Here is a 12,845-nt window from a genome sequence, read left to right on the forward strand (position 1 = left end):
GCCTTAAACGATAATGTACAACTGGGAAGCCTGTAGGGGAGGTGGTCTCTGAATGTGAATGTTCAACAAAGATTCAATATGAAGTCACGGAGAGTAACGTTCTCTCTGCATAACTGCCCCTTTCACCCAATGTGCTTTCCTTCATGTCTATCCAAGCTTTAAGTGTTTTTTAAATGTATTTTTAAAGTTGTGTATACTTTTATGTTTTAATGTGCCTTAAAAAGCCTTTCTATATACTTTTCTAACTTTAATAGTTCCAATTCCTTTCATGAACTTATCACTTCTACTACAGAGAGTATACAGAACTTCTTGGGAGCCATCTAAATATCTGTTTTTTTAAATTAATAATATGGGCATATATAACTTGCTTGGATTTAAGCAAATATACAAATTCACCTGTCTATCTTGCCCTAAATTCTCTGTCTTGCTTGTTCTCGCCTTCCTTTCTCCCACTGTAGTAACCAGGGCAGAAGGGCAAATGGGACATGTGGCCTTTTATTTGATCAAAGGTAATGATCAACCAAGCCCAGAGGAAGAGAGATCAGCTGTCCTAGTTCAGCTGCCTGATAGAATCTTTGTACATTCTCCCCAATTGTGAGTCCATCTGTGCTATCACCAAGAAGGAAAGAAAAAAAAAATACTCCAGAAGCAGAGGGGCTGGTGCACCAGGATGAGGACATTTAAAATGGTTTCAGATATACATTGGTAGGAACTGCCACTCTATGGTTAGAAATCAGCCCTTTATTTGTTTCCACGATTCCACAGAGCTACAGAATGTTTGCTTCCATTGTTCCCTTAATTTATCTATTATCTTCTTTTCCTACTTCATAGTTTTGATTCTGTGGTTCTCTTTTTCTCATCTTTACGTTTTAAGTAAATGGTGCATGTCTCAGCTTTATGCCAAGAAACACCAAAATGTACTCATGTAGTCTATTCATTAGTCATGGCTTCCAGAATAAATGTTCTTTATTTCTCTACTTTTTCTGAGAATGATGAAGGAGCAAATTTATCCCAGGGTGCTCTAGCTATTTGTTGTCTTAATGTGTTTCTTCAAGCATGTGAAGAAAATGTATAAAGTATGGTGGAGTTTCTATGAATATGTCTTTTGGACACATGCCATTTAGGTGATAATAATGCTTAATATCTCTCGGACCGTGCAGTACAACTTTATTGAATGCCACTGAGGTTTTGTGTCACTTTGATGCTACAAATCCCATGATTGATTACTTGCATTGTTTCTGGTTCCCAGGACACAGATCTTAGTTGTTTATGTTACAGTCAAACCACCAGGTAGGAAAATGAGATCTATCAGCCAAAGGCTGTTGGCTTTGGAAACTTCTCCAGTGCTCAGTCAATTAAATATTCTGTGTGTTCTGTTTATTTCTTGTTTTCAGCATTTTGATTTTTTTCTCTATATACCCATGATGACTGTAAACTCTGTAGCCCAGGTTGCCCTCAATTCTTCCATCTCAGCCACAACTAATGGAATTACGTATGTACATCACCACACCTGGCTAATATTCTCCTTTTTTTTCTTTTTCTTTTTTTGTTTATCACATTTATTGCAAATGTTGAGGCTTTAACCATATCATGCCTACAACACGGTAGTGTATTTGCCACCGATCAAGAAATTGTAGTAACCCAAGGAATTTTAGGAACCAAATATAGCTTTCATTTTACACCTAAGGCTTTGACCTAGAATTTGCTTCTACTCCAGTAGGCAAAACTGTCTCTAGCAAAAATAGTTCACGCAAAAGATTTATCTTCATGTAAGTTGGAAACGTTTTTGATGAATAGTGCTTGCTCTGAGCTCCGATGGGAAATTGGATTTCATTCCTTGGGAAGATCTATGGGGAAGATGTGTCTGGATAGTTTCTCTTGTCTAAGAGAATGCGAGATAGTCACCCAACATTGAAAGCAAATGAGTTGCTAGGCTATTGAGAGGTGTGTTTGCATGGAGGAATAATTTCAAGGGAGGAAGCCATATGTTTATAACCTCATCAATACTCACTGGACTTTACAGTATGTATTGTGACATTGCCATTGATAGTGTGTCAAACTGTGACCTCTATAATGCCTAGAATTCAACAATCATGGGTGATTATTGCTGTTTACTCTCACTTACACTTTACTTGCTGCTCACTATGTGTGGAGTTCATCTTCTCTTACCTACTGCTGCTATCCCTTCTTAGATCTCCCTGTCTCCAAAGATATAGTCATAGTTAATTTGAACACATACAGATGTTGGTGCTTTAAAGGTTTTTTTAGGGGGATTCATACCAACAAGGCAATTGGCAATAATCTACTTTTAAGGTGTTATAAAGCAGTTCTTCCTAATGTTCAGCATGAGTATAAATCAATATATTAAATATTATTGTTGTGAAAATTAAATTAATATGTCTTGTTAATATTTTAGAAAGAATTCTCTAAGTATAGAGAAATTCATTAGTCATGTCCTAAGAATTTTGCTTTGAGCATTTGTAAATGTGGACGCCTTTCCTCTAACTTCAAAGTAGAGCAGACAAAATCATATGCATACACCCAAAATGCCATCACTGGAGAAACTAACAGCTGACTAGGATAATGCAGGCATTAGGCATGGAAATGTCTGGTACTGAAATTATCTGAGAAGTTAAGTCTGCCATCTAGACAACTCCCTGTGACCAGGAATAGTTTATTCTTGAATTTATATATTAATGCTCAATGAAAACTAGGGTGGGGTTATTGTCATTCCCAGCGAGCTAAGAAATTATTATTATTAAAGACTATAGACCACTTTTAAAAATAATGGTAGTTGGGGAGATGCCTCAGCTGGTGAAGATCCAATTCAGCATGAGGATTTGAGTTCAGATCTCAATCACTGAGGTACCCTCAGTGTTGAGGAAAGCGATGACAGGCTGATTCTTGGCGTTAGCTATCCGGCCAGCATAGCCAGACCTGTCTCCTAAGAGTAAGGTGCAGTTGAAGGACAGACACCCAGCATTTTGATGTTATGATAAACATTGAGACCAGAAGCAATGTGGGTGAGAAAGTGGGCTACTGTGGTTTGGCTTATGAGTCCATCCAAGGGGGAGCTCAAGCAGGAGCTTGTAGCAGAGCACATAGAGTAATTGTGGTTTCTGGCTTATTCTGATTTACAAGCTCATGCTTAGCTAGTTTATTGATAACCCAGGACCATTTAGGAATGGAGCCACTCACAGTGGGCTGTGCTGGCCTATACCAATCAAGGCAAACTCTCACAGGCACACCCACAGCTCAACCTGATAAAGGTAATTACTTGAGTAAGACTCCATTTTCAGGAGATTCTAGACTGTGTCAAGTTGACAGTAAATGTATCCTAAGACAGTTGTCATTGACCTGTAGCCATGCCGACCCCCCACCCCCAACACCAACAATTGGCCAGGTGTGATTGTTTCTTACCTATAATCCCAGCATTTGGAAGTCTTCAGCTTCCTTCCCTTCTTTAAAGGAGGACTGTGAGTCCAAGACCAGCCTGAGCTAAGTAGTGAGACTCTTTTGAAGGCATATGTGTGGTGGGGAGATACAGTAGTTGGGAATTAGTTATTATAATATACTCACATGAAGAGACTATACAGTTACCAACAAGTTGTCAGAATCATCTATCTAATACAGAAAGGTTCAGAAGTAGTAAGAATATAGCAATATGTACACAGATGTGTTAAAAAAATCATGCATCCACATGGACATTTTTGTGTGTGTGTATAAAATTATGTATGTAGGCTTTATTTATGAGTGATTCATTGTATGTGGGATTTCTTTTTTTTTTTAATTTCTAAGCATCTTTTCTACTGTAATTAGGAAAAACATTCTCCATTTTTGCTAAGAACGATTAATCACTGCCTAACTGATCTCTCTAGAGAGACAAACATGGTTAATGGGATTTCACTTCTCTAACTCTTAAAAGCAGTAATTCTGTTCCATTCACTGCTACATTGTCCAACCATATAGGCGAAGTTTTAATTTTAAAATTGATCAGGCTCTCCTGTTTTATTGCTTGCTTTTCAATGCTAACTTAAGATAATATGAGCTAGAGCTCTCTCTGTCTCTTTCCTGTGGATTGAAATGAGGGACTGCTTTCAGTCTGCCTATCTGCTGCCACAGCCCCTCCCCCACAATGGTTATGGATGCTAACCTTCTGGAACCCGGAAGTGACACAAGTGTACAGGAAGTCTCTCCAACCACAGCGTGGGCTGTCGTGAAGAGTCGGATCTGTAAACTCCAGAAGTTCTACTCTGCCGCAGGCGGCTGCTATGGAGAGCTTCTGGGGAAATGATCCATTGGTTGCCATGTCTGACCGGGAGGCAAAACCTTCAAGTGAGATTTTAGAGGATAAAGTTATTACAGTCAAAGTGATTGCACAGGATGGCAGTGAGATACACTTCAAAGTGAGGATGACAACGCAACTCAAGAAACTCAAAGAATCGTATTGTCAAAGACAGGGTGTCCCATCCAACTCCCTGAAGTTTCTCTATGAAGGTCAGAGGATTGCTGATAGCCACACTCCAGAGGAGCTGGAGATGGAGGAGGAAGACATGATTGAAGTTTATCAGGAACAAATCGGCGGCCATTCAACGGTTTAGATATTCTGCGTAATTCCTCTTTCCCCTCAATAGTGTTTTATTTATTTTTATTTTTTTAAGGTTCTTTTGTAATGTGGTATTCACAGTGAAAATTGAATACTGGCACTCCATCTCTAGAACATCTGGCGATCTGAGTTCTAGCGATCAATAGTCATTATTGGTGGTTTTTATTGTGCTGATTTTGGTGATCAGACCTCAGCTTCCTCTTCTAAAATTCACATATGCCCCTGAAGCTACGCTTCTCAGTATCAGTTGGAACTTTCCTATACCATCCAATCGGTCAGGAAATCCGGCATGTGGCTGCTTCACACCGGGCCTGTGATTTTCAGTGGAAGATGGAAGTTTTCAGGGAACTGAACTGTGGAAAAACACCTCTCCTCAGCTTGAAGCTGCTCCTAAGACCTGAGGATCTGGACCAAGAGCGGGAGACCGGGTTTGGAGTCAAGATGACAGATCCGGCTGGAACTCAGCAGTCTCTTGATGCTTTCTCTTCAGTGAAGCTGCCTTCGCCAGTCTTGTCAGACGAGCCCAGATATGCTCTAATTTTCACCAGCAGTTAATAATAAAGTTATTTGTGCAAAAAATAATATGAAACATTTTAACTTATTGTAAACTTGCTTCACTTTTTTAGAACCAAGGTGTTTCACATATAAAATTAATCTCTCCATTTGGTCTCATTCCTCTCCTTTCTCTTTTGCCTTTCTTTCTTCTTAAAAGGTATTTATTTTGTTACTTTTAATCATGTGTATGTTAATATGATTGCAGGTGCCAGTAGAATCCTTAGGTGCCTGATTTCCCTGCAGCTGGAGTTACAGATGGTTGTGAACCATTTAACATGGGTGCTCAGAACCAAATTTCAGTCCTCTGAAGGGATAGTACTTAGTGTGTGTTCTTAACTACCGAGTTAACTTCCCATCTCCTCTTCTCTCTCAGAAGTAATAATTATCCTGAAGATAACTGTACATATGTGTGTATGTATGTATGTGTGCATGACTATGTATACTCGTATACAACCCAATCTCATGTTTGTGCTTTTATAACATGTTCGCTTATAAATAACATTTTTGTTTTTAAACATATATAGCTATTAAAATTTATTCTTCTGAACTATATTTTGTCAACATAATTTATTATTAAGAATAGGTATCATTACTACTTTCTTGAATTATAGTGTGACATTGCGTTCATACTTGTTCTTTTAAAACTCCATTTATGTAGTTACAGTTTCTTTAAGCCACTAACCAGCTCCAAAATAAAAACATGGAGGCTTATTAAATAAATTAAGAATGCTCAGCCTTAGCTTAGGCTTGTCCCATTAGCTCTTTTAACTTAGTTTAGCCTATTCCTATTTATCTACATTTTTCTCTGGGGGCTTTTTACCTTTCTTTAATTCTGTACTTTTCTTCTTCCTCCATGTCTGTCCGACTGGCCTCTCATCTCTCTGTCCATAAGTCCCACCTGTATCTCTTCCCTTGTTATTGGCCATTTAACTTTTTATATTAGACCAATCAGATACTTTAGGCAGGCAAGGATAAACAGCAACACATCTCAACATAATTAAACGCAACATATTTCTGCATAGTTAAAAAAATTATTCCACAACACATGTATTTATTAATCTCAATTTAATGTATCAATATCATGCTAGCAAGAATAATGTTCCAGTGAACGCCCTAACATCTGTCTTCTGAGGGAAGGCACACATTTGTTTAGTATGTATACCTACCACGGGATTGTACAGGGAGTATGCAGGGGAGGCTTTGGGGTTTCAGGACAGATTTAGAGAAGACAGCATCTGTCTAGAAGGTTAAACAAGGATCCTCCAGGCTCAAGAGAGGCTTGTGCCTTATGGAAGAAGAAAAAACTTTACAGAGCTTATCGAATTCTCATGTATGAACTTTCTCATCTCGGCTTCAATTATGTCTAGTGTTGGTCTTTATGTCCAGGTCTGACTCACTTCTCAATATCAGTTTGCTTCACATAAGAAAGACTTTGAATTGAGCTTGAAGTTTCCATTAAAATATTTTCTTTTATGTTGCTTGCATCAGATGTCTTAAAATATCATATAGATAGTATAGATATTGATTTTTATAAGTATGTCTGGCTTTATTGACCATTTATCTTTCCCATCCCAACACTTCCTAAGCTGATCCACAAAACATAGTGCAATGCAAGTCCAAAATAGAGTGATTCCCTTTGCTGTCTAAAACTCCCGTAAAAACCAAATTGCAGACAAATTCCCTCAAGCCGCACACATTACATTAATCAATAGTGTGCCAAGTAGGGAAGTTATGGGAAAGCTTACACACAAGTGTGGGTGTTCTTCTAAGGTCAAAGGGGAACCAGTGAAGGACCTTAGGTGGAGGCATGATTTGTACTTAAGATGGATTCCCCCAGAGGTGACGGAAGAAATGATGGAGTCCTGCGTGAAAATATCAGCCTGACAAGCAACGAGATTCCACCCTGGTCTGTGTAGAAGGTGAGTGAGCTCAGGAATACACAGTAATAGAATTCCCAGAAAAGGGTGCAGCAGGGAGATTTAACATGACCTCAGGATCGTTGCTTCCACAGCATCACAACATCAACGGCCACATGATGGGATGTGATCCAAAAGTGTGCACATAGAGGAGTCTGAAGAACACCCATGGGGGATTCATACATGTCCAGGGTGTGCACATAGAGAAGTCTGAAGAACACCCACAGGGGATTCATACATGTCCAGGGTGTGCACATAGAGGAGCCTGCAGAACACCCCTGGGGTGGGGATGCAGTTGAGCAATGTCTGTTGACATCCAGCTTAGTGGATTGGGAGAATGGTTTTGGCAAAGATTTCCCTTATAACAGTGAAAAAAGGACAGAGCACATCTTGTTAACTTTATAGTTAGAAAAGACATTAGAAATGTCCAACACATGAACAAATTCTGATTGTCAATTTAAATTATTCATTTTATATATTTTCCTCTTACTGAAAATAGATTTTTTTTCTCTCACATAATATATCCTGATTATGGTTCCATCTCCTTCTACTCCTCCAACCTCTCTTTTCCCATCTGGATTAACCAGTTACATTTTTTTAATATAAACTAATCGACTTTGAAAATGAAAAGTATTTCCTAACTTGTAGAACTTTTCACTAAAAATTTAATGCTGTTAGTGTCTATTGCAGACCTATGGAAAAGGAAAACCACCAGAATGAAATAAACATTGACACAGCCCCTTGTAGGACTGCTGATTAATAAAGGAAAATGAATATTATTAATGATATCAATAGACTATGTGTAAAAGCAAATTGTTTAACATATTGTTTGTAATTTTATTTTTATGTCTAACGATGAAGCCACATTTTACCCCGTGATGGTTGCTTTCTGCAAAATTTCTGTTTAGATGTTAATGATTTACTAGATTTTGCATTTTCTTTTATTCGTATGTGACATTCTTATTTGGAGTCTCTTGCTAGGGAACTCTAGCAAGAAGGTAGTCTACATTTCACATAAAGACAAAGAAGAACGGCGTGTGCTGACTGACTCTATGAGCTTAGAATAATATCGATAGTGACAGCCTGTGCTGACAGAACCTGGGCATGTCCGGAACTGCAGTGCAGAGCTGAATAGCTCAACTATCTCATTTTGCAGGAGAGCATCAGAAGCTAAGTTGTCTAACTTCTAACACACTAATGAAACCCCTAGTGCAGATCTGCTGAACTCTGTCATGTTTTAAACTAAATAATACACATACATAAAAATACGGCAGTGAACCCCATTTTTGTATGTTAACCTAAAAATTAACAAAAACAAAGTGCTGTGTGTGTTGGTCCTACCCTAAAATCATATTTTTGCATCCATTTTGGCTTTCTCTCTTAACGAGAACTCGGGAACTCATTTCTTTACATTTGAAGGGGCCAGTCTGGGACTTGGGAAGCTGGTTTTGTTAGTAACGCTTTGGGTGCGGCCACGACATCCTGGTACATCTTGCTCCCTCCCGGATGAAGACTTGCTGACTCAGCTGAAGAAAGCACAGCACAAGCCTCATAGGCACCACACTAGGCCACACCTCTTAGCATTGAAGTTGTGCCGAAGATTAGCTTGGAGAGGAGCAGCTCAGGATTTACCTCAGTTCCTAGCCACTTTGCCCTTGTATTCCTTAGAGAACAGCCACACACGATAGCAACACAGCTAGCTGTGCCAGGGCCTGTTTCTTTCTCTGGGGGGAGGTTTATCCTCAGAGGGCTTTCTCTGCTGGCTTGATCTATACTCCCCGGGCAAGTGACAACTCCGATACTGTGAAAACACAGCAAGTGTCGCTCCCTGGTACAGTGTCTAGGTTCTAAGTGGTTTCTTCGAACAGCAGAAAGTTAAAATACATGTTAAGAGTGGCAAAGGTGTCCACACAGTGAATAATGACTGACAAAACTGCTCATGTGTCAACCAGCACAAACACATCACATCCCCTCACATCCACAAATACAAAGACAAGAGACCCTGCCACTGGGTAATCTAGAATACAGGAACAGTTTTATTTTCCATAGAGGTCATGTGCAGAGCATTAATAAGCTAAAGTACACAAATCCAAATGACAAATGCTGATTAACAAACTGCCTACGAAGCTCATATTTGCTTCAGTGTGTTTAAAGATGCTTGAAGGCTGTAAATCTCTGACCCTCACTGTGAGTATTGATTGGTAAGAACAGCACCCTTGTTTTTTACCTAATAAAAGGAATAGTTTCTCTTTGCTTTAGAGCAGATATCATATTGAGTGGTTAATTTTTCACTTTTGTAAATGGGTGCACTGCTTCCTTGGAGGTTCCATGGCTACCAAGAAAAGACGCAAAATCTCAGCATTACACCAAGAGATCTTGGTTTGGGATCTTCAGTTACTTTCAGCTTTGGGATTAAAATCATACCAACAATGCAAGAAGATGTCCTTTGAATGCAGCAATATATATTTCTCTTTGTTATGCAAATTTATTTTTTTCCCAAGAGAAGTACTATGAGATTGAATTTGTGGATGTAGAAAAGGGAATACAGGGGATGACGAGGTGGATCAGGTGGCAGAGTACTGGCCAGAAAACATGAGGACCTAGTTTGATCCCCAGCCCACGCATAAAAAGTGGTGAGAATGGGTGATCCCAGTGCTGAGGAAGCAGAGACAGAAGGATCCCCGGAACTGGCTGGCCAGCCAGTCTAACCAATCGGTGAACCTGTGGTTCAAAGAGAGATCTTCTCCAAAGCTCCAAGTGGAGGATGATAAAGACACCCAACGTCAACCTCTACTCCCTACACACGCACCCAAACACGGACATGAACACCTTCACACAGACAGGTACAGGTGCCCATGGATATACTGATGGGAGATGCCGTTCTGTAAATATGTTTCCTGTATTGGTTAATGAATAAAGCACTGTTGGCCAATGGGAAAGCAAGATAGGTGGGACTAGGAGACAAGGAGGATTCCGGAAGTGGTAGGGAGGAGATTCAAGATGGAGGGTGGAGAAGAATGCGGGGGGTCTCTCTCCAGTAAGATGGGACCACATGGAAATACTTAGATGAATAGAAATGAGTTAATATTTAAGACAGAGCTAGCCAATAATTAATGCCAGTAACAGGCCAACAGAATTATATCTAATACAGCATCTCTGTGTGATATTTGGGTTTGGCGTGCCTGTGGGACCAGACTGGCAGGGGAAACATACTTTTAACATGAAGAAGAGGAGGAGGAGAAATTCAAGAAGCTGAAAGAAATGTTAGAGATGTAGCCTAGTAGGAAAACTTGTTTCACACATGCTTGGCCCTTAGTTCAATCCCCAGTACTCAGGTGAGGGGAGCTAAAAGAAGGTCTGAAAATTCTTACCATCAATAATCAGTAATGGTGTATTATCTACCTATTAACACACACACACACACACACACACACACACGTTTAGCCTGACTGAGGTTGGTGAATAATATATATATAAAGAGACCTTATCATGTTGTATCCCTTTAACGTCTCCAGCTTTCATCTTTTTGTATTATCAGTTAATAATAAACTAAAATTAAAAAAGCATAAGAGCATTTGTTTATCCTATTGTTGTGGATTGTATTCATATGAGAACAGATTCAGTTGATCAAAAATCAAGTGTATCGGCCTAAAATTCACCGCTAATCAACTTGAACGGCAGATGACTACCACGCTGTAGGGGATTGAAAGTGCCATTGGGGCAGCTGTACCCTGAACAGAGGATGCATCCAGCAAGGACTTGGAGGGCAAATGCCATGGGCCCAGGAGTACTGGCCATTGTGTCGTTTCATTTGTCCCTGACAGGTCTAGGGACCTGTCCTGTCATTGTCCCATTGGAAGAGTCCACACATTGCCACCCTCCTTCAGAACGTAGCCTCTCCTCCCACTCTGCCTCTGCTGGCTTGTCTCTTGGACTGTGTTGTTATAGTCGCCTTTCTTTAAAAGATACCTGAGTTGGTTAGAGGCTGTCTAATATGAAAACCTACTGGGCAAAGTTTTGGGGACAACTTTATCCCCTTTATCCATAGGCGTCTTCCTGTTTTTTGAAGAGGACAGTCCCCTGGTGTAGAAATCTACCCCATACATCACCAGATATTCACAGCTCTTATCCCAGCACTAGATACCGATGCACTAGTCCCTTAAAGCACAGTGGAAACCCTGCTTCCGTGGCTCTCATTGGATGGGGCTTTCATCATCTTCTGGATTCTCCTTTCTTAAAGCAGGAAAAAGAGATTTGTTTTCTGCACTACAGGTGTCATTGTCTTTAAAGTCCAAAAGCTCCCCACTTTTATTGGAAAATATACTTGTGAGAATATAACTAGAGAGATCTCTGATTTTTCCTAATGCAAAACTATCCCGAGAGAGGAGACTAAACCAGCTCTGTTCTGATCTGTGATTCAGTATAGAAGACACAGCTCTGGTTTTTGTTTTGTTTTGTTTTTTTGTAGCTATAGCATATGTTCTTGATCTTAAAATTATTCTAAGGATTCACTGAATCAACTGAAATATTTACCTGTCTTTAACAGTAGTCACAATTATGCACAATTTGAAAAGAAAAACCCTAAGAGTTTTGGTATAAGTGTAGCATTTAAAACTTGGATTTATAACCTTAATTTTGCATTTCATGTAAGCATAGTTTGAATGGCTACTTCTTTATAATGAATAATGCACAATTTCAATAATGTTCCCAGGAGAGCCACACAGATATTTTGTTTGTGCTATAGTAAATGTAACTTGCCTGAAGATCAGAGTGAGGAGCTAGCCACTGTTTAGCCATAGAGGTCAGGCAGTGGTGGCACACACATTTAATCCCAGCAGAGGCAAGCAGATCTCTGTTAGTTCAAGACCCCCTGGGCTACATGGGATTGATGCATTCTAAAAGAGAAACAGAGCCAGGCAGTGGTGGCTCACACCTTTAATTCCAGTACTTGGGAGTCACATGCCTGTAATCCCAGCATGAGGGAGGTAGAGACTGGAGTGATATGGCTGGTGCCAAGAGAGGAAAATAAGGCTGGAGGAGACAGGAGCTCATTGCATTCAGTCTGAGGATTCCTAAAGACAGGACCACTCATTTGGTCCAAGGATTCAGTAGAGATAAGAATTAGTGGCTGGCTGCTCTGCTTCTCTGATCTTTCAGTATTTGTCACCTAATATATGATTACACATTTTGTTGTTAAGACTAATTAGAATTTGTGCTACAAAAAAAAATGTTTCAAATTGTCTTGAGCATCCAGTCATTATTGGAAGGAATAGAACATCTAGCTTTGCATTTCTCATTATTTCCTAATACTGCAAACTTTCTCTACTTGTTCATTCGATCATATGATATGCACTAAGTGAACATGTTACTAAGAAAATGGTAGCAATAGCCCAAGTCTACAAGTGATTATTGATTTCTTGTTGGAAACAATTCAACAGTTTATTTTTTTACCAAACTACAGCATGATATATCATGGATATTTGATACTATAAAATCTTATGATGTACCTGAAGCTTAATATCTTAACCCAATTCTCTACACAGAGAGTATGATGTCTATCATTAGAAGATTATAACAAATTCTTTATAGTTAATGGAAGTCTTCTAGTATAGGCCACAAACCTCACAGTCACAGCATATGGAAAAGAAAACAAAACATATGTAGATAGATGGTCAGTTGCATCAGCTTACCCATAATTCACTTCTGAATTAGGCTTTGCAAACAGATGGTCCCTGAATTCCAATTTCTTCCCAGTTTTTTTTCCCAAG

The 12,845-nt window shown here is 39.4% G+C and overlaps 1 protein-coding gene across 1 annotated transcript; it reads left to right on the forward strand.

Annotated features, from left to right (window-relative positions):
• Positions 1 to 4,307: 4,307 nt before the first annotated feature.
• Positions 4,308 to 4,601, forward strand: LOC127215219 (small ubiquitin-related modifier 5). The gene has a single exon (XM_051175620.1). It carries the CDS (start codon positions 4,308 to 4,310, stop codon positions 4,599 to 4,601), a length of 294 nt encoding a protein of 97 aa, XP_051031577.1.
• Positions 4,602 to 12,845: the final 8,244 nt, after the last annotated feature.

This window comes from Phodopus roborovskii, unplaced genomic scaffold, assembly GCF_943737965.1.
Source record: "Phodopus roborovskii unplaced genomic scaffold, PHOROB, whole genome shotgun sequence".
In the NCBI taxonomy this organism is placed as follows: Eukaryota; Metazoa; Chordata; class Mammalia; order Rodentia; family Cricetidae; genus Phodopus; species Phodopus roborovskii.